At 38.1% G+C, this 22,707-nt stretch overlaps 1 protein-coding gene across 1 annotated transcript in view; it reads left to right on the top strand.

Annotated features, from left to right (window-relative positions):
* Positions 1 to 3,748: 3,748 nt before the first annotated feature.
* IQUB (IQ motif and ubiquitin domain containing) overlaps positions 3,749 to 22,707 on the top strand; it is a 72,763-nt gene continuing 53,804 nt past the window's right edge. Inside the window, exons 1-6 of the mRNA XM_061166393.1 lie at positions 3,749 to 3,845; positions 11,567 to 11,982; positions 14,255 to 14,389; positions 18,603 to 18,764; positions 18,851 to 19,023; positions 19,214 to 19,369. Of these exons, the coding sequence (XP_061022376.1) occupies positions 11,571 to 11,982; positions 14,255 to 14,389; positions 18,603 to 18,764; positions 18,851 to 19,023; positions 19,214 to 19,369 (1,038 nt within the window). The 5' untranslated portion in view covers positions 3,749 to 3,845; positions 11,567 to 11,570. The remainder of the gene's footprint in view (positions 3,846 to 11,566; positions 11,983 to 14,254; positions 14,390 to 18,602; positions 18,765 to 18,850; positions 19,024 to 19,213; positions 19,370 to 22,707) is intronic.

Here is a 22,707-nt window from a genome sequence, read left to right as displayed (position 1 = left end):
ATTTGCCATGAAGTGATGGGACCGGATGCCATGATCTTAGTTTTTTGAATGTTTTAAGCCAGCCATGTTCCCGTTCCCTGCCTCTGTGTTTTTAAAACCATGTGTTGAAATGTCATTATTTTCAGCCTGAATCCCTTGTGTGACTCTTGAGCACTGCCAGCCCATAAGAAAACAAACGTTGTATTAAGACAATTAGGATTTAAGAAAAGCGTATTCTAATTCGCTATTTTTCTCATAATTTCCTTCACTAGGAAGTGGCTAATAACTTCTAAATAGAAACATACAAATAAATTTCTCCAGTCTCCATCAATAATTCAATTCCTGTATTCTATTCCCACTTTGACTTTGTCAAGGAGGAAGACATTTTCCTCTAGTCTAGGTTCTTCTGACTGGTCTAAGACTTAAAATGACATGACATGGAATGGCAGTGCTCAAGAGTCGCACAAGGGACCAGGCTGAAAATAAGGACATTGCAACACATGCTTTTTATAAACACAGCGGCAGGGGAACGGGGACATGCAAAGCACATATAGAAACATGAAATAGACAAACAAAATTTTAAAAATTTGGCATATACTATAAAGCTCAAATTTAGCTTGCTATGCACTGCTAATAAGTTTTCCAAGTGGTCTTTCAGCTTACATTAGATGCTCAATTTTTGTTGTGTGCTCACATGAAATGGATTAGCTTCCTTCTATGCATAACTAGCTGAAAAGTATCTTAGGGATTTCTCATAATCTTCAAATATGTTGGTTTCTTTTTCAAGTGAACATATTAGCTATTTTTAAAGATTAACATTACCATTTTATGATAGAACATTTCATTTAACTTCTTCAATAAGAAAAGGAGGCTTAATTCATTTTCTTAGGGTAAATTCCTTAAATTATAAACTCCAAAAATTTTTTTAAATGGAAAGTTTTTTCATAACTCATTTGCAAGTAAAACCTGATTGCATTGATATGAGGCTGTTTATGCTCTTTATGCTACTTTAATGTGGTTATGAATATATTTTGCCACAAAACTATTAATATATTTGATTCTGGAGTATTTCTGCAGACCCACTGAATGTTTGACAAAATATACAGTACATATCTGTGTGTGTGTTAGTCACTCAGTCGTGTCTGATTCTTTGCTACCCTGTGGGCTGTAGCCCGCCACCAGGCTTCTCTGTCCATGAAGTATTTCAGTAGAGAATACTGGAGTGTGTTGCCATTCCCTTCTCCAGAGGATCTTCCACCCAGGGATCAAATCTGGGTATCCTGCATGGCAGGCAGGTTCTTTTCCATCTGAGCCACCAGTGAAGCACACTATATATTCATATTACCATTCAAAACAGAGTAGGAAATGGAACCCCACTCCAGTATTCTTGCCTGGAAAATTCCATTGGCAGAGGAGCCTGGCGGGCTACAGTCCATGGGCCCCCAAAGAGTCAGACACAATTGAGCACACCATTCAGAAATCTGAAAGAACCTAGATTTCAAACACATCTGTCCCTTAAGGTTTCAGAAAAGGGACTATGTATTTCTAGCCTCTTAAGCTCATGAAGGTATTATGATCCAAATTCAGTTCATACAGATAATTTCCAAAAGATAATTTTCAGGTCCTTGGCCTAAATTCTTCTAATGCTTTTTTTCTCTAATTCAATAATTTACATCAAAATGTATTTTAGCCTGACATAACAATGGGAATATTTTGAAATGCTTGATTTCATAAAGCCACTAGATGGCATCTTTGTAAAAATAAAAGAAATTTAAAAGAAATGTTTATTGAATAAATAAAGACTGAGATAAAAGTGGATTCCTATTTCATGAGAAACAGTGGTAAGTTATTTTGGGCAATAAATCCTGAGGAAACTGCATAGATTTATTGTGAAAAGTAAAATGGAAAATGGTATTTTTAATTACCTTTTTCCATCTCCAGAATTGAGGGTCTTTTTCTGATTGGTTGTTTTCAGCTTACATTTACATTTATTTTGTATAACCAAACAATCATATACTTGTGTATGTATGTGTGTGTGTGTATATATATGTGTACACAAATATATGTATGTGTATGTGTGTGAGTTTGATGTGCTTTGCAACCTATGTAGACTACCTGGAAAGCCTACCAATTAAGTTAGGCTTATATTGTAAAACTGAGTTGTATAAGATTGCCTCCATAGCAAACTATTAATAAAATATGAACATATAGTCAAGTCACATCTAACATGGTGAAGTACTTAAGTTATCTACTGCCAGGTTTGCATCCCCCCTTCTCTTGCCTTTCAAAGCCTAAATCTAATTTTTAATACTGTGCCTAACAAGGGGGGCAGTGAACGATAAATTTTTAACAGAAGACCCAGAAAGATGAGGGTTTAAGGCCAATTAAATCCTCATTACTGGTAAAATTTAAGATACATTATGATTTTCGGAGATGGAAGCCGGGCGCATTGGAAGGAACTTGCCTGCATACTTCTAGTCACACCTGACTTACTCAAGAGATACTAACCGTAGTGGTTACTGAAATGCCCCTTTCTCTGCACTTCATGAATATGTGGATTTGTGAAGTGATTTAAGTGCAGTTTCTTTTATTTATTAATAAAACCATTAGTAAAGCCAATTTCATCTGGGAATGTAATACATATTTTATATTGTTTCAGTGAGATACTTATTTTAAAATGAGACTGAAAAAAATGACATTGAGCATTAGGAAGTTATTGAGAGAAGAATGCAGTTTCAACAGAATGGCATAAAGGAATGAAGACATTGAATATTATGAAGGAAAAATGAACCTGTACTATACAAAATACAAATTTTAATTTCATTATGTAATCTTACATCCTTTTTAAATATCAAAGAGTGTTAGGTCAAAGGCAGCATAGAATAGTGGTTTAAAATGGAGGTTGTGCTGTCACGCTGCTTGCATTTATTTCTGGCTCCCCCACCAAACCTCTCTGGGCCTTAGTTTCCTTCTTTTTTTTTCCTAAGTTTCCTTCTTAGAAAAAGGAAGCTGATCACAGTTCTTCCTTAATAAAATCTTTGTAAAAATTAAATTAGAAGTATAGGTAAAGTGCTTAGCAACAAATAACACAATAAATGTTAGCTATTATGAAGTGCATGAGGTATTTTTTGCTAAATTTACATTAGAAATAAAATTGATCCTTTCCCTCAATGATATGTGTTTCTTTAAAAACCTATAAATTCAGTAAAGGACTTTACAGTAGTAGAAAATAATTCTTTTATAATTCAGTGATTAACAATAGCTTTTCTTCTTCAGACTTAAAAGCGGAATTATTTAATAGCGCCTATCTCCCTTTTCTCTTTGGCTGCCAGGGAAGCAAGAGCCAAGTTCCAAGTTTAACAAAAGCAAGTAGGCACCTGCTGTTGTACAACTGCGTTCTCCTCTGCCTAGGTCTTCACTCTCATTTCATAGTTATATTTCCTCTAACCTTGATTTTTCATAAAGGGCAGATTGATGTCAGTATTTGTTTTTGAGAACCGTGCCATTTCACAAGTATGAAAAGACATCTTAGAGACTGGTTACTGTCAGAACCACTTTAGTATCTATGTAATGAGTAGGTAACAAACCCCTTCGCTCCCTCGCCCCGCCCCTCCCTCGGCCTCATTCCCTCTCTCCGCCCCTTCTCTCCCTGGCTCCGCCCCTCCTCTCTGTCTTCCCCCACCCCGCCCCCACCCTTCCAGCGCGGGCACCGCCTCTTCTCGCGGGAACTGTGCCCTAGTGGGGGGCGGGGGGGTAACCAGGGCCGTTGCTAGGAAACGGCCGGTAACAGAATTCGGCGAGTGTGGACTCTGCTTTCTAGGAGCCGGGGAACAGCTTCCATTCGAGTAACTGCGTTTCTTGGTCAGGTAGGAGGATAGGTTCTGGCTGCCCTCTACTGGCCCGATCCCTAGACCAACTCTGAGCGGGTGGCTAAGGCGCCGGACTCCGAGGGCTCTGTGAGGGGTGCTGAAGCAGCCTGGGCCCTGGGGACTGGCCAGTCCTGAGTGCTCCACCTTTGCCTAAAAAACTGTGCAAAACACCCCATCTTTCTTGGTTCCTTTTCTGGCTCCGGACCTATAATTTGGGAATGGAAGTAGCAGCAGCAATCTAGGAGGTTACCTAGATTGCTCCAACCCCAAGTGCTTATCATGGTTAATAATAGAGATGCAAGACGTGTGTGCAACTCAGGTTTCATATTAGAAACCGTTTAGCCATCCTTTGCGGAGAAGGCAATGGCACCCCACTCCAGTACTCTTGCCTGGAAAATCCCATGGATGGAGGAGCCTGGTAGGCTGCGGTCCATGGGGTCGCCAAGAGTTGGACAACACTGAAGTGACTTCACTTTCACACATTGGAGCAGGAAATGGCAACCCACTCGTGTTTTTGCCTGGAGAATCCCAGGGACGGGGGAGCCTGGTGGGCTGCCGTCTATGGGATCACACAGAGTCGGACACGACTGAAGTGACTTAGCAGCAGCAGCCATCCTTTGTGGCCGTTTACAGTTTTTAGTAAGTAGAGCGCTTTCAGACTCTTTCACTTCTCTCCACCTAAGGTCTTTGCTGCACCTCTTAGAAAACTTAAAAACTCAACAAGGCTATTTGGTAGAAGGCAAAGCTGGATCTTTGTCTTACTACTTAAGCTTAGGTATATCAACGAAATATACATTGTAGGTGAAAGGGGAACGTTTTTGTATGCAGAGTATTTTTTCTTTTTAAACAGTTTTTAAAAGACGATAACATTTACGCTTGAATACATAATACACTAAAGAGAAAAGTTCAAACAGTAAAGAGAATGATTCAAAGTTCAAACAGTAAAGAGAATGAACAGTGAAAAGCTGCCTTCCACGCATGTTCCCCACCTCCCTGCCCTCCAGTTCACCTTCCAGAGTATTCTAAGCATATACAAATATGTAGTTGTGTCTGTTACATTGTATATAGTGGCATGTGCTTTAGTTGGAAGTCATTGAAAGGACATGACCATCGGTTTACTCACTACCCACGTGGTCCGTTGGAGACTCTTTCCCCCTCCCATCCTTGGAATGTACCTTACCCCCGTTGTCCTGAACTAGGGATATGTTATTGAGACCAATGAAACTGTTTATACCATGACTGAACCCAGTTAAGGTCTCATAAACTCTTAGAATTTTGGCGGTGGATTTTGAGATTTACTCTCTTTAGGCTGTCCAAGTCAATCCTCTCCTAAGTTTCCTTGCCACCTAACAGTCTGAAGTGGTCTGCCTCTTTCTTCAGTTACCCTTACCCACTGTGTACCGGGCTCACTTTCTACTTTACCCAGAGAATTCTAGAGGTTTCAAACCAAGAGCTTTGTTTTTTCTACTTAAGGGAACCGTACAGTAAGTAGCCTTTAGAACTGGCTTCTTCATTTAGCATAATTCATTGTAGATTCACCCATGTTGTTGTCTGTATCAGTGGTTGATTCCTTTTAATTGATGGGTGGTATTCCACTTTATGAATGCATCATAGTATGTTTATTCATTCCTCAGCTAAGGAATGTTTGTGTTGTTTCCTGTCTTTGGTGATTAAAAATAAAATCTTTCATAACTTTTGTATTGGGGCTTCCTTGATGGCTCTAGGGTAAAGAATCGGCCTCAGTGCAGGAGCTGCTGGAGATCAGAGTTCGGCTGATCCGGGGGTGGCTGATCCTTCTCTGGAGGAAGGCATGGCAACCCACTCCAGTATTTTTGCCTGGAGAATCCCATGGGCAGAGGAGCCTGGCAGGCTGCAGTCCATGGCGTTGCAAAGAATCAGACATGGCTGAGCACGCCCGCATGTGGAGGTTTTGAGTGATTGTAGTTTTCCATTCCACTTGAGTAAAGGATACAGAATTGCTGGGTCATATGATTAATATGTGTTTAATTTTACAAGAAAGCTGACAGTTACCTCAAATGTTATATCCATTTTCATTTTCACTATCAAGATACAAGAGTTTTCCACTCATATTTATACTCATTGGTTATAGTTGGGCTGAAATTATTTTTGGAATAATTTGGAATCTCATTGTATTTTGAAGGTTCATTTCTCCACTGACTAATGATATGGAGCATTTTTTCATGTGATTGTCCTCAGGGTCAGGATTAGAGTGAGGAAACTGAGGCAATTAGATTGAAAATTTTAGGTGGCATTTATTCTCAGGCATGAAAATACACATGGGGGCAGAGCAGATGCCTCATTTGTCTCAGTCTTGTCCTGGCCCTGCTTTTTTTGTGTTTTTGTGTATATTCTTTGGTGACGGAGCTGTTTAAATGTTTTACTCATTTTTTTCACTGTTTTTTTTCTTCTTACTATTGAGTTTTGAGAATTCTGTTTTTATTCTGGATCATGCTCGTGGTTAGTCACTTAGTTGTGTCCGACTCTTTGTGACTCCATGGACTGTATCTCCTCTGTCCATTGGATTTCCCAGGCAAGAATCCCAGAGTGGGTAGCCTTTCCCTTCTCCAGGGTATCTTCCTGACCCAGGGATCGAACGCATGTCTCCTGCACTGCAGGTGGATTCTTTACCATCTGAGCCACAAGGGATGCCCCCATGTATTCTGGATATGACTCTTTTATGAGATATGAGTTTTGCAAAAAATTACATCCGAGTATATGGTTTGACTTGATTCTTCTAGTTGTCTTTTTTGAATAGCAGAAGTTCTTGATTTGTTATTATTGCTATTTAGAAGATGCCATCTTGGCCATTTTTTGTCGGGAGAATGACCCACCAGAGAGAAAGCATTACTTCAGATTCTCCAAAAAGGGCAAAAAATTATGTTGCTAGGAGTTAAGCCTTCCTTATGCTGCTTTCTTTCTAATCAGGGAAGTAAACTTTGTTATAGGAGAAAAAAAAAAAATCCAAAGGAAGATTTTGTGTGTGTGGGTGACGGCCTAAGAGGTTTCTCGAACTTCTTAAAACTTGTTCACCTTTGACTTATTTCATCTTTTTCCTCCTTAATTTTCTGGAGTTTTAAAACTTATTTCAGTTCTTTTATTGGTTCTTGAAATTTAACTATGCATATTTCATTTAACAGTTAATGGATTAAGACTATCATATCTCAAGTTTTCAAATTTTCATATCTCAATTTTCAAATTCAGATTGAAATTGAAGATAGTGGGGAAAACCACTAGACCATTCAGGTATGACCTAAATCAAACCCCTTATAACTATACAGTGGAAGTGAGAAATAGATTTAAGGGACTAGATCTGATAGAGTGCCTGAAGAACTATGGATGGACATTTCTGACACTGTACGGGAAGCAGGAATCAAGACCATCCCCAAGAAAAAGAAATGCAAAAAAGCAAAATGACTGTATGAGGAGGCCTTACAAATAGCTGTGAAAAGAAGGGAAGCGAGAAGCAAAGGAGAAAAGGAAAGATATTCCCATTAGATTGCTGAGTTCCAAAGAATAGCCAGGAGAGATAAGAAAGCCTTCCTCAGCAATCAAGGCAAAGAAATATAGGAAAACAATAGAATGGGAAAGACTAGAGATCTCTTCAAGAAAATTAGAGATACCAAGGGAATATTTCATGCAAAGATGGGCACAATACAGGACAGAAATGGCAGGGACCTAACAGAAGTAGAAGATATTAAGAAGAGGTGGCAAGAATACACAGAAGAACTGTACAAAAAAGATCTTCACGACCCAGAAGATCACGATGGTGTGATCACTCACCTAGAGCCAGACATCCTGGAATGTCAAGTCAAGTGGGCCTTAGGAAGCATCACTACGAACAAAGCTAGTGGAGGTGATGGAATTCCAGTTGAGCTATTTCAAATCCTAAATGATGATGCTGTGAAAGTGCTGCACTCAATATGCCAGCAAATTTGGAAAACTCAGCAGTGGCCACAGGACAGGAAAAGGTCAATTTTCATTCCAATCCCAAAGAAAGGCAATGCCAAAGAATGCTCAAACTACCACACAGTTGCACTCATCTCACACGCTAGTAAAGTAATGCTTAAAATTCTCCAAGCCAGGCTTCAACAATACGTGAACCGTGAACTTCCAGATGTTCAAGCTGGTTTTAGAAAAGGCAGAGGAACCGGAGATCAAATTGCTAACATCTGCTGGATCATCAAAAAAGCACGAGAGTTCCAGAAAAACATCTATTTCTGCTTTATTGACTATGCCAAAGCCTTTGAGTGTGTGGATCACAATAAACTGTGGAAAATTCTTCAAGAGATGGGAACACCAGACCACCTGACCTGCCTCTTGAGAAATCTGTATGCAGGTCAGGAAACAACTGTTAGAACTGGACATGGAACAACAGACTGGTTCCAAATAGGAAAAGGAGTATGTCAAGGCTGTATATTGTTACCCTGCTTGTTTAACTTATATGCAGAGTACATCATGAGAAACGCTGGGCTGAAAGAAGTGCAAGCTGGAATCAAGATTGCCAGGAGAAATATCAATAACCTCAGATATGCAGATGACACCACCCTTATGGCAGAAAGTGAAGAAGAACTAAAGAGCCTCTTGATGAAAGTGAAAGAGGAGAGTCAAAAAGTTGTCTTAAAGCTCAACATTCAGAAAACTAAGATCATGGCATCCAGTCCCATCACTTCATGGCAAATGGCAAAATTGATGGGGAAATAGTGGAAACAGTGGCTGACTTTATTTTTCTGGGCTCCAAAATCACTGCTGATGGTGATTGCAGCCATGAAATTAAAAGACACCTACTCCTTGGAAGGAAAGTTATGACCAAGCTAGACAGCATATTAAAAAGCAGAGACATTGCTTTGGCAACAAAGGTCCGTCTATTCAAGGCTATGGATTTTCCAGTGGTCATGTATGGATATGAGAGCTGGACCATAAAGAAAGCTGAGTGCCAAAGAATTGATGCTTTTGAACTATGGTGTTGGAGAAGATTCTTGAGAGTCCCTTGGGCTGCAAGGAGATCCAACCAGTCCATCCTAAAGGAGATCAGTCCTGGGTGTTCATTGGAAGGACTGATGTTGAAGCTGAAACTCCAGTACTTTGGCTACCTGATGCGAAGAGCTGACTCACTGGAAAAAAACCTGATGCTGGGAAAAATTGAGGGCAGGAAGAGAAGGGGACGACAGAGGATGAGATGGTTGGATGGCATCACTGACTCAATGGATATGGGTTTGGGTGAACTCTGGGAGTTGGTGATGGACAGGGAGGCCTGGCGTACTGTGGTTCATGGAGTCGCAAAGAGTTGGACACAACTGAGCGACTGAACTGAACTGAACTGATCTCAATTTTGTAAATAGTACAATGGATTGATAATAGTTTATTCCCATCTTTCCCTTCCCAGTTACCTGCTATTACTGTCTCATATTTTAATTTTCTGCTGTTTTTGTTTTGTGTTGACAGTGTTTACTTGGGTTTGCCCGTAGGTTTATGATTTATTTGTTTGCCTTTCCTTCTTGCACTCAGACTTACACTTGGCCCATTTTACTCCTCCTCAAGTGTATCCTTTAAAAGTTCCTTTGCAGCAGATATCTTAGTGATAACTTGCTTGTAAATGTTTCTGTTTTTCTCTTTTAAAGTAGTTTTGCTTGGTGTACAATTCTGGGTTGATAGTTGCCTTCTTTTAATTAGTCCATTATTGCCTTGACTTCTATTTTTCCGATGAGAAATTTGTAACGATCTCATTTTTCTTTCCTTTTCATTAATGCCACCAGATTAATATGACTCAAAAAAGGAGATGATATGTCCTTTATCACTGTTTTTCAGATCTTGTCTTTGTTATTCTGTAATTTAGTTATAACACATGACTATATACATATTCATGTACATATACATGTTATATAATATTGCTATAATTTATAGATATGATTTATTTCTATTTATCTTGTTAGGTATATTTTTGTATTGTGCTTCCTGGGCCTATAGATTCATATTTTTAATTGGTTTTAAAATTTTTTCAGCCATTAACTTTTAAAATATTTTCTTTCTTTGTTTTCTTCTAGGACTCCAGTTTGCCATATGCCAGATCAGGGGGTGGCAGACTTTTTCTGAAAAGGGCTTCACAGGCTACAGGCAGTCCCTGTTTTACACTCTTTTTTATTTTTTATTTTAATAGTACAGAGCTATTCTTAGCTCAAAGCAAGATAGTAATAAATGCTTAGCAGAAATATATGCTAGACTTTGTTTCTTTTTTCATGGCCCTTAATCTCTTATATTTTTCATATCCTATCTCTTTGCAACATTGTATATAAAATCTTTTCATTTATCTTCCAGTTTACTGATTCTCTCTTCAGCTTTAATGCTGTATTCATTAAATTCAACAAGTATACATTTTTATTCTAGATACTCTTTTGTTTTTCTAATTTTTCTTTTTTTAAAAATTTTTTCTGCATAAGGATCTGCGTTTAAAGTAGAAGTTCCAAACACAGCTTTCCCATCTCACTACCGTTTCGAGTTTGAATCTTCCATGTGCTGCCTCCGTGTCAGCCTCAAGTCCACCTTCCCATGCCCTCTTCCTGGCAGTGTCTGTAGGCAGATTCCTGGCCACGCTGGGTCCTCAGGGCTCTGATCCAGCTCCTGCCTCTGAAGCCTGGCTCTGGGAGGCTCTGGCCCACCCTGGCCCAACCTTTGTATACTGTCACACTGACTCCCCAGCCAAAGCCCTTGGTGGCTGAGGTTAAGGCCTTAGTAAGCTCCAAGATCAACCCACATTTGTTTGCTGATGTGTGTGTTTTGTGGGCAGAGGTCATTGGACACCTCTGCGAGAGTTTGTGAGAGCAAAGCTGTATAGAGTGAGTGTGTGTGTGTGTGTGTGTGTGTGTGTAGTCGCTCAGTTGTGTCCAATCCTTTGCAACCCCATGGTCTGTCCATGAAATTCTCTAGGCAGGAATACTGGAGTAGGTAGCCATTCCCTTCTCCAGGGGCCTTCCCGACCCAGGGATCGAACCCAGGTCTCCCGCACCACAGGCAGATTCTTTACGGTATGAGCTACGAGGGAAGCCCGGTGTATACTTCCCCGGATATAGTTGCTACGGAGATAACAGGGTTCTTGATGCTTCTATTCAATTGTAATGCAGAAGCATAAATCCTGTGTTAGTTTTGTATTAAAAAAAAAAAAAAAGGTTACAGAGACCTCCTTGGTGATCCAGTGGTGGAGACTCTATAACCCCCAGTGCACAGGGCCTGGGTTTGATGCCTGATCGGGGACCTAGATCCTGCATTCTACAACTAAGAGTTTGAATGCCACAACTAAAAGATCTCACATGCCACAACTAAGACCCAGTGCTGCCAAATAAATAAATATTTTAGAAAAAGTTATTGAAAAAATTTTTCACAAGAAGAATTGATTGGTCCTTGAATAAGAGATGATAGTAAATTTTAGAATGTTTTAAAATTATTTTCTTCACAGAAGATTTCTCTCAAATTTATTCTGTTTTGTGGCTCTCTTTTTGGTATACATTTTTACTTTCTGTGGCGTTTTAATTAAAAATTCACCAATGTTTTTTACTTAATGACATTACTAAGAGAATATTTAAATATATAATGAGCCACGTTATAGTATATTCTAAGCATTACTGTATACCAGCAATTAATTTTATATTTGGTGTAGAAGTTTTTTGTGTAGTGAATATATTTATTTATTTATTTTTTCAATTCAGGACAATGTCTGACCAGGAGGAAGAAGCTGATTCTCAGAATGCTGTTGACTCATCAAAAGAAAGAGAGGATGCTTTGGTGTCTATCAATATTCCAGTTCCCTCGGAAGAGGTTCCCGAGTCAGATCAAACTGAAGACTATGAATCTGAACTAGATCCATCTAGTGGAGGCCGTGAAAAACGCACTGAGGAGCTGAGTGACCAGAGCGTTTCAAGCCTGGAACCGAACGATGTCGAGCAACTCGTGGACGACGTTATGATGGCTGAACGAGCTGAAGATGGTGGAGGCTCTCTAGCGAAATCTGGGAGCGCAGTGCAGTCAGCCAGACCATATTCAAAAGTGTCTCTGACATTTTTGGAAAAAGTTAAGGCTGTGAAGGAATCTCTGAGAATAACAACAAAAGATTCTTTAGCAACAGGTATTACCTAGGGAATACAGACAGGGAAGACAGACTGATTATTTTTTTTTGTCTTGATTTTTTTTTTTGCTTGTCGATTCATTTTATACTTGATGTTACTTTCCCACTCGCTTATCCTAGTCTGTAGCTGAGCCACATGAATCTTTTAATTTTGTGTGAAGCTTCTCCTCTATGCTGCAGTATTTACTTTCCCTAAATAAAGGAAAATCAATAAATTTTAAGTGATAGTTAATCTGTTTTTCCCAAATAAAATAGATTCTTTACATGTTTAGGGAGAAATTTTTGAGTATAATTGTAATTCTTTTGTGTGCCATTGTGGAATTTGGTCTACATAGCTAGCAACAGGTGGGATGGGACCTTGACACGGTATTTTTCTAGTTTCTTCTACAGTGCTCATTCCATATATCTTGTTGCTCTTATGTATTTCCATATTTCTTAGTGTTAACTTTATATTCAGCTTCACGAAAGTCATTATTGTCTTTCATTATGGATTAATATTAAAGACATAATGTTGATGGCATGGCATTTAGAAGTTATTACTACGTCGCTGGTAGCAAAGCAGAAGGGGAGCAGCAAGAAGGTGGTTACACAGAGAATTGTACTTGGGTGGTAAAACGGACATCTCCTTCTCCTCGTTGTTCGTAAGTTTTGAGAAAGTTTCCATCCATAGAGTGGAGAACATGGGCCATCATTTAACAATGACAGCAGCTTAGTCTGGCTGGTAAAATATGGCTTTCAGGAAGTATTAGCTCTTGTGTGGTGTGTCCCTCAAGTAAAGTATATAAAGGAGTAGGAGGAGAAAGTAGTCAAGCTCATTTATACCTAATCGAAGCTGTTATCCCCCAATTTCATTATTTGGTGTAAGTTTGGGCATCATTTTTTGGTATTTCTTCAGTTATGATTATAACTTATAACAAACACATGGTGATTTAAAGACGTGGTCTTGGTCCTGTACTTTCTGAGGCTCACAGATTCCTGAACACAGTTTCGCTTCCCAAAGCTTAGGAAATACTGCCATGAAAAGTTTAACATATATTAATTGTAGAACTTTGAACCCAGGAAACAATTAAAATAGCCTTCTGATAATTTAACATCTGTAAGAGTGTTCTTGTTGAGAAAGAGCTGTGAAAATAAGCTTAAAGAACCTTAGCATCAACAATACCTTGTTACATTTCATGCTAGGATTATTGATAAATGTCTCATAGACCTTTATGAAAACTGTCATGTCAAGGCATCTAGAAATATACAAAACTGTTTTGGTTTGAAATGTGTACTCTTCGTTCCATCTTACTTATTACATCTTCCCCATTAACATATAAAGTTCGTAGATGTAAAAGTAAGCAGTTTGCCTCATAATAATTTCAGTACTTTATTTCCTTCCTACAAATGTGAACAGATAATCATTTTAGAGTAACAGTTTTTCTCAATTTTTGACATGTAAGTGTCTTGATTTTTATTTTAGAGTCAGGAGTAAACCACATAATGTCTATTTTTTTGTGACAAGTAGATTTGTGCATAGTTATTCTAGATACTTACAATAAACAGTGATTTTCTGTTTTGCATTCTGCCAGCTACAGACATAGATCAATTATGGAAAGAAGAAAGGACTTAGATGATCTTTTGTCATTGCAAGGTCAAAGAAAATTTTCTCTGAAAATTTCCTTATTGGTTTTTCTTAACTTCATGAATATGCATTGATTTCCTGATGCCTGTTATCAATATGTAATCAAAGCATGTACATTTCCAAGTTCAGGTCTCAGGTTCTTGCTTTGTAATACCACACAAAAACACTTGATTTTTCTGAGATATTCCCTATGTTGATATCTAAATAGTGTCTACCAGATATTGGGAATCTTTAAAATTTTAAAATGACTTTAAAAGAATCTTTAAAAGCATTTTAGTCTCATTTCCTATTTCTCATGGTATTCTGGGTGAGGAGATAATCTCGAACATGCACAGATCCTCAGAGTAGGCAGTGGAAGAGAGAGCTGAACTTGGAGCTGGAGCTGGGGGAGCAGGCATTAACCATTGATTCTATTTCTTGAGATTATGGATTGATTTTCAGAGCAAAAATGTTGCAAATGAATGTTTACCGCTTCTTCTCTTAGAAAATAAAAACTAACTCTTATCATGGAGGCATGATGGGAGACGTGGAAGCAACTTGCATTCCTTTGATCACAAATTGTCCCATAATTCTCTATCTGCTTGTATACTATATGATGCTGACCCTTGTATTTAACTATGACTCTTTCTTTTCTCTTTTTATCTACAGTAAAAGTCATACTTCTTCCTGTGGGCCAGGAAACTGTAATTCCCTTTAAAGTTGACACTGTTCTAGGATGCCTGAAGGATCATTTTTCATCCCTGTTAGGTGTCCCAGCTTTTGTCCTGCAGATAAGATGTGCAGGTAAGCTTGGAGGCTAATAAAACTTATCAAGACTTCTTTAGTCTTAACATGTAAATAAGCAAGATCTTTGATTTGTAAAACTAAATATCTTGATGTTTACTGTTTGAATATTATATTGCTGTTATATACATTCTTTCATTCAACAAATTATTACTGAGGACAAAATTCTAAATATTTTGCTAAGAATCAAAGATAGAAAGAAACATGAAATAAAATCCCTATTCTCAGGTTGCTCGTAGACTAGGAAGGAAGAAGACATATGCAGTTGTTACTACACATTGTGCAAATGTTTTAATGGAGATGTGCTCAAAAAAACTGTGAGAACAAGGAGGAAGAAAACTGGGAGATTGTAGAAAGCTTCATCTAATTAAAGTGAGATACTTGTGTTAAGTCCAAAAGAGGTGAGAAAACCTGGGTCTTTGGGGAAATGGTATGAAGTTTAGAGGTACTAGAAGTAAATTCTTTATGGAGAGTAGGAGGAAATGAGGCTAAAAAAATAAATGATGAATGAGCATGTATAGAAAGAGGAGAGGACTGAAAATGGTTTATCTATCAGTCTTCTATACATTAAGGTCAATTAAAGTTCTGATGATGTTCAAGTTTATCTATATTTTGTGGGCAATATGGAGTACCACACATAATATTAATTAGCCTTGTATCATAACAGGCTGTAGTCTTAATAACTGTGATAGAATTAAACAGACTGGCATAGCTCAATAGATGTTTCTGTAGATTATGCCTACACATATCATGACATTTTGTTTTTTAAAAGTTTTCATATTAACTTTACAAAGATGCCACAAAGTTTCTAGGGCAATAATAAGAACATTTTTTGGGGGAAATTCTAAGTGCTAAATAGGAATAAGCCATACCTATTAAGTTCTTCCTCCTTGCTAAATCAGAGAAATTTCAAGATTATTTTTAGAAAACTATTATAATGAATGTGCTCCAATAGTAAGATGTCAGTGTATTCAAACAACTGGTTATTAAAGTTTGACGGAGGAAACAAAGCTAAAATTTAAGTAGTTATTGTAACAATGATACTGATGAAGATGATATTGATGATGTTTAATGGGCTTTGGATCACAATAAACTATGGAAAATTCTTCAAGAGATGGGAATACCAGACCACCTGACCCGCCTCTTGAGAAACCTATATGCAGGTCAGGAAGTAACAGAACTGGACATGGAAAAACAGACTGGTTCCAAATAGGAAAAGGAGTACATCAAGGCTGTATATTGTCACCCTGCTTATTTAACTTATATGCAGAGTACATCATGAGAAACGCTAGGCTGGAGGAAGCGCAAGCTGGAATCAAGATTGCCAGGAGAAATATCAATAACCTCAGATATGCAGATGACACCACCCTTATGGCAGAAAGTGAAGAAGAACTAAAGAGCCTCTTGATGAAAGTGAAAGAGGAGAGAGAAAAAGTTGTCTTAAAGCTCAACATTCAGAAAACTAAGATCATGGCATCCAGTTCCATCACTTGATGGCAAATAGATGGGGAAACAGTGGAAACAGTGGCTGACTTTATTTTTTTGGGCTCCAAAATCACTGCAGATGGTGATTGCAGCCATGAAATTAAAAGACACGTACTCCTTGGAAGGAAAGTTATGACCAATTTAGACAGCATATTAAAAAGCAGAGACATTACTTTGCCAACAAAGGTCGGTCTAGTCAAGGCTATGGTTTTTCCAGTGATCATGTATGGATGTGAGAGTTGGACTGTGAAGAAAGCTGAGCGCCGAAGAATTGATGCTTTTGAACTGTTGGGTTGGAGAAGACTCTTGAGAGTCCCTTGGACTGCAAGGAGATCCAACCAGTCCACCCTAAAGGAGATCAGTCCTGGGTGTTCATTGGTAGGATTAATGTTGAAGCTGAAACTCCAATACTTTGGCTACCTGATGCGAAGAGCTGACTCATTTGAAAAGACCGTGATGCTGGGAAAAATTGAGGGCAGGAGGAGAAGGTGACGACAGAGGATGAGGTGGTTGGATGGCATCACCGACTCAATGGACATGGGTTTGGGTGAACTCTGGGAGTTGGTGATGGACAGGGAGGCCTGGCCTGCTGCATTTCATGGGGTCTCAGAGTCGGACCTGACTGAGTGACTGAGATTAACTGAACTGAACTGAATTTAATGAGCACTATGTGCTAGTCCTTTTACAAAATGTTCTGTCTACATTATCACATTATCATTCAATCTACACAACAATCCCTTGAGGTAGATATTACTGTTAACTTTTTGAAGGGATATGGAAGCTAAAGCTTAAGGAACTTGTGCAAATTCCCACATCTTATGAGTGTGAGAGTCTTAATTGTAGGCATGATTCCAAAAAGGGAATTTGGAACTGCTTGGCATTCACTATAAGGTAAGGTTCAAAGCTGGAGATGAGAGAGTGTTTTGAGACTGGAGTAGCTGGCCAGTGGTACCTAAGAATCTCTTTCTTTGCATTTCATGACCTTTCGTCTTTATGTGTAAGTACTATGCATCACAGGGTTTTCCTGGTGGCTTAGATGGTAAAGAATCTGCCTACAGTGCAGGACACCAGGCTTCGATCCCTGGGTTGGGAAAATCCCTTGGAGGAGGTCATGACAACCCACTCCAGTATTCTTTCCTGAAGAATCCTCATAGACAGAGCAGTTTGGAGGGCTGCAGTCCATGGGGTTGCAAAGAGTAGGACATGACTGAGTGATTAAGCTCAGCATAGCACTGGATAACAGACTTATGTCAGCAGCAGTAAAAAAAAAAAAGAGCTTGATTCTGTGCCAATCATACTCTAAGATAGGTACTTTCTTCTAGTACTAGCACTGAAGTTCAGGTTTGGTGGGGCTAAGCCTATTCTAGAAGCAATTAGAAGAATGAAGAAAACTCTGTATTAGTTTGAAGAGGATTCTGTATTAGTTTTCTATGGCTGTTGTAACAATTGACAAAAGTATTGGCTTAAAGCAACACATTAATTTCTCTTACAGTTCTGGAGGCCAAATATCCTAAATCAGTTTCACTTGGATAAAGTCAAGGTGTTAGCAGTGCTTTTCTCTCTCTGGAGGCTCTGGGGAGAGTCTGTTTCCTTGCCTTTTCCATTTTCTAGAGTTGCACTTGCATTCTTGAGTTTCCTCATTTTCAAAGCCGGCAGCAGAGCATCTTTAAATCTCTCTCTACTTGTCATATCATCATCTTGGGATAATCTACCCTTCATAGATTCTGGGAATTAGTACATGGATATATTTTAGGGCCATTATTCAACCTATCACAAAATCCCTATAATGTTAATTTTTTTAAATTAAGAATTTAATTTAAATTAATTTAAATTAAGAATTTAAGGTGAAATTGAAACTCAAAGATTTTTGAATGTGCTTTCCTGAACATAGCTAAAATAGACTAGTGGTATCTGACATATTTCTAAGAATGAGTAAAACAAACCTTTGCTATGTTAAATTCCTAATTGTAATTTAGGATGAACATACATTGGAAAGATTGATATAGATTCTGTCATTCATTATACAAAGCAGCAGCCAGTAACATTGTATGTATTTCTGTGTGCCTTAAAATATAGAAATAAATTTACAGTGACTTTATGAACTAAACCAGTGGATTGAAGATATAAGTTCAAGCAATAAACATAAAAATAAAGTGATCATGTACTTTTTTTTTCAGCAGGAAACAGGCTTAGCTCCACCTTGGCATGAATTAATTTATATGAATTTCTGATAATAGAAACAGAAAGAAAGGGATTCTTTAGACTCTGAGTGTATACTTTTCTGCATTCAAGAGAGGAGTGTATATTAAACTAATCAGGCTTTCCCTGATATGGATATGATCTATGCTTAATGTATAATACATTGTGATTCTTTGTAGAGAATCATTGCTTAGAATATGATTTTGCTCATATTATAGAATATGTTTTTAATTTTTAAATGTTTATAGTTGCATGGTTATTGTATATTTGTATTTCTGATGAGTTGAGAGTTGTATTTTTACTTTCCTTTTAATGCTGAATTCTTGGTCAGGAATACCACCTTAATTTTTTCCATTGTGGAGTTTTCCATGCTAACAATACAGCAAGAGATGGACATCACCAGTATTTTTATTTGGTAACTAAACAATATACATTCATATAGGCACCTTTGATGTTTAACATTCCTTAAAATGAGTACATATAATCATTTCTCTATCATAATATTTTTATAATTTTATCTCATTTTTAGGAACAGTTCTCAAAAATCATGAGACGCTACTACAACATGGAATTAAGCCCCAGGATGTTGTGCAAGTGGAAATGTTTTCTTTACAGCAAGATCTATACCCAATCAGAAGAATAGCTAGATCAGCTGCAGCCTCTCAGATCATAACTGTCAGAGTACAAACTGGTTTGTTATTTGATATCTTTTAGATAAAGAATTTTAGAGTCCGTTTGTAGTTGAACTTTCATTTAAACTTGGTTTTATCTCCTCAGGCATTGATCAGTACCAGGAAGTAGCTGTTGAGATGATAAAATCTGATTTTCACAAACCATTTCTTGGTGGATTCAGACATAAAATAACAGGATTAGAATATCACAATGCTGGAACACAAACTATACCTAAAAAGATTCCTGAAAAACTGAATGCATTTTGTAGGGATACGCAGGTAATATTTTTATTTTTCCATAAAGATTTTTGAAGCTGCAGAATCAGCACAGGTTATATTGTGTAGCTCTCTAAAATTAAAATTATATGGTGATTAAAATAATGCAAAATATTACATTAAATATGTACAAAATATGCTCTTTACTCAATTTGTGTGTAGTGTATACTTAATTTTTTTGTTTTTATTTTAGACAGTTTTTCAGAAAGGAAAACTCCAGCAAACTACAAATACAACGTCCACACAGATGACTAAAATTGGTGTGTATGTATCAAATATTACTGATAAACTGGTAAAACCAGGAAAATATTTTTCAGCAGCAGAATACCATGCTAAGAGATTACAGGCGGTAAGATAACTTACTAAAAGGGAAATACTAAAAAGTAAATTTGTAAGCCAGTTGTTCTTTGTGTGTCTCTGTATGTATTTCCCTAAGCACACTTGCTTACAGAACTCACATGAGTGTTGTCGTTGTTCAAGAAAAAATTATTCTTAACACTTGTTAAAGATGGTAAGCAGACAATTCAAAAGGGAATACTACAATGGAGTTTTGAAATAGGGAAGAGAGATTAGGCTCAATTTGAATGCAACAAGGCAAAAAATATATATATATATATATATAGCCAAGGAACAGGGTAGGAGGGGGTCAATGAATGGAAATTACAAAGAGAAAACATCTGGGGTAAGGGGGAATCCTGGCTACACCAGTCTAACAGCGTTTGTGGTAAAGGCAGGCCAGAGTGATTAGTCAGTCAAGGGTGATCAAATGTCAAAGGTGGGATTTCTGGTTAAACTGATTTAGTTGGAGCGTGTGTGCATGCTAAGTCGCGTCATTGTGTCTGACTTTTTGGACCCTGTGGACTGTAGCTTGCCAGGCTCTTCTGTCCAAGGGATTCTTCAGGCAAGAATACTGGAGTGGGTTGCCATGCCCTCCTCCAGGGGAATCTTCCTGACCTAGGGGTTGAACTCATATATTATGTGTCTTGTGTTGGCACGCGGGTTATTTACCACTAGCGCCACCTGGGAAGCCCGCTTTAGCTGGGCTCTTTCTAAAACTGGACAATTCATTGATGAACAGAGAAGCCCAAAAGTCAAGGCCTAGTTGGAAAAAAAGCTCAAAGGTACTTAATTAGAATTAGATCAAGAAGAGAAAGTTTGTCAGTGTGTGTGTGTCTGCGTGTGCTAAGTTGCTTCAGGCGTGTCCAACTCTTTACGACCCTATGGACTATAGCCTGCCAGGCTCCTCTGTCCATGGGATTCTCCAGGCAAGATTACTGGAGTGGGTTGATCCAGAATACTGGCTCCTCCTGTCTTCCCAACCCAGGGATTGAACTCACGTCTGTTACAACCACCTGTGTTGGAGAGTGTTTTTTTTTTCCTTACCACTAGCATCACTTGGATGGAGAAGGCAATGGCACCCCAATCCAGTACTCTTGCCTGGAAAATCCCATGGACGGAGGAGCCTGGTAGGCTGCGGTCCTTGGGGTCGCGAAGAGTTGGACATGACTGAGCGACTTCACTTTCACTTTTCACTTTCATGCATTGGAGAAGGAAATGGCAACCCACTCCAGTGTTCTTGCCTGGAGAATCCCAGGGATGGGGTCACACAGAATTGGACACAACTGAAGTGATTTAGCAGCAGCAGCAGCATCACCTGGAAAGCCCAATGTGAGTCAAGTTTTATTGCTTCTACAAAGCAGTCACTGTCTCCAGTCACAACCCAGGATAAGGAACCAGAATCCTAAATGTTCCTAATCCTTCCCTTTCCTTTAGTAAATCCCTTTCCTTTTTATTAGCTTTGTCCTTTCTGTCCCTTGGCTTCAATCTTCTGTCCTTTGGCCTGAACCCTCTGACATTTGAATCACCTATATGGAAATTTCCAAACTAATAGAACAATTGGATATTAAAATCTATTTTATCTGATTTAATAAAGTCACTCCATCACTTTTATATCATTATTTACATGATCTGTTTTTCTTTTTTTATCCTTTTGCTTTCAGTCTATTTGAGTCTTTGAATCTAGAGTATATTTCTTTTAGAGAGCATATAATTGGATCACGTCTGTTTATCTAGTCTGATAATCTCTGCCTTTTGATTGGAATGTTTAATAAATTTATAGTGTGACTATTGATTAGACTGGAGTATATCAGCCATTTTGCTATTTGTTTTCTGTATGCTGTGTGGCTGTCTGGTTCCCCTGTTCATTTAGTGCCTTCTTTTATGTTAAATAAGTGTTTTCTAGTACCATCTCAATTATTTTTTTTTTAATTAAAACTTTTATTTTCCATACAATATGTACTTTTTTAAAAAGTGTACAATTCCGTGATTAAAAAAAGTTTTTTTTACTATGTAAATAGAGTTATGCAACCATCACCACATCAATTTTAGAATATTATCATCATCCCAGACAGCTTCCCTGGTGACTCAGTGGTAAAGAATCCACCTGCCAATGCAGGAGACGCGACTTTGATCCATGGGTTGGGAACATCCCCAGGAGAAGGAAATGGCAACCCACTCCTGTATTCTTGCCTGGGGAATCCCATGGACAGAGGAGACTGGCAGGCTGTAGTCATTGGGGTTGCTAAAGAGTCAGACACAACTTAGTGACTAAACAACATCATCATCCCAGAAAGAAAGACCTCATCTAACAGTAGCCAGACCCTGTTTCCCTCCAGTGCTTTCTGCTTTAGACAACCACTCATATACTCTCTGCTTCTGTTGATTTGCCCATTCTGGATATTTCATATGCATGTAATCATACAATGTATAGTCTCTGTGTTGCAACACATATAGCTCAGATGGGGACCCAGATTCAATCCTGGGTCAGAAAGATCCTCTGGAGAAGGAAATGGCAATCCACTCCCGTATTCTTGCCATGGACAGAGGAGCCTGGTGGGCTACAGTCCATGGGGTCGCAAAGATTCAGACATGACTAGCGACTAACACACACACATTGTATATACTCAATTGTATATACCTACTATAGGTAGGTCAATATATATACACCACATTTTGTTTATCCATTTTTCGGTTGATGGACATTTGATTTTTTTTCCACCTGTTGGCTATTAGGAATAAAACTGCTATAATCATTCACATAAAAATTTTTATACGGATATGTATTTTCATTTCTCTTGGGTATATGCCTAGGAATGTAACTGCTAGATCAAATGGTACTTCCATGTAACTTTTTGAGGAACTGCCAGACTTTTCCAAAGCAGTTTCACCATATTTATGTCCCACCATCAGTGTATAAGGATTCTAATTTCTCCATATCCTTATCAACACTTTTGGATTATTGCCATCCTAGTGAGTGTGAAGTGGTATCTCATTGTGGTTTTGATTTGCATACCCTGTGGCTGATGACACTGAGTATTTTTCATGTAGTTATTAACAACTTGCATATATACTTTTAGGAGAAATGTAAATTCAGATACTTTGCCCAATTTTAATGAAGTTTTTTTTTTATTACTGCTTTATTGTTTAAGAGTTTAAAAAAATTATTTGCTAAGTGGTTGCTCCAAGTATAATTTAGGCATTAGAATATATATCTCATTTTATAGCAACATACTTCATATTAATACTAACTGAAATTCAATAAAAATTAAAACTTTGCTTCAATAGAACTCTGTTTATCCCTTCTTTGTGCTATCTGTGCTATCAACATACAAATGTATATTCTTTTTA

This window comes from Dama dama, chromosome 18 (assembly GCF_033118175.1).
Source record: "Dama dama isolate Ldn47 chromosome 18, ASM3311817v1, whole genome shotgun sequence".
NCBI classification, from domain to species: domain Eukaryota; kingdom Metazoa; phylum Chordata; class Mammalia; order Artiodactyla; family Cervidae; genus Dama; species Dama dama.
The sequence above is the reverse complement of the archived record's forward strand: the minus strand, read 5'-3'. Positions and strand labels throughout refer to the sequence as shown.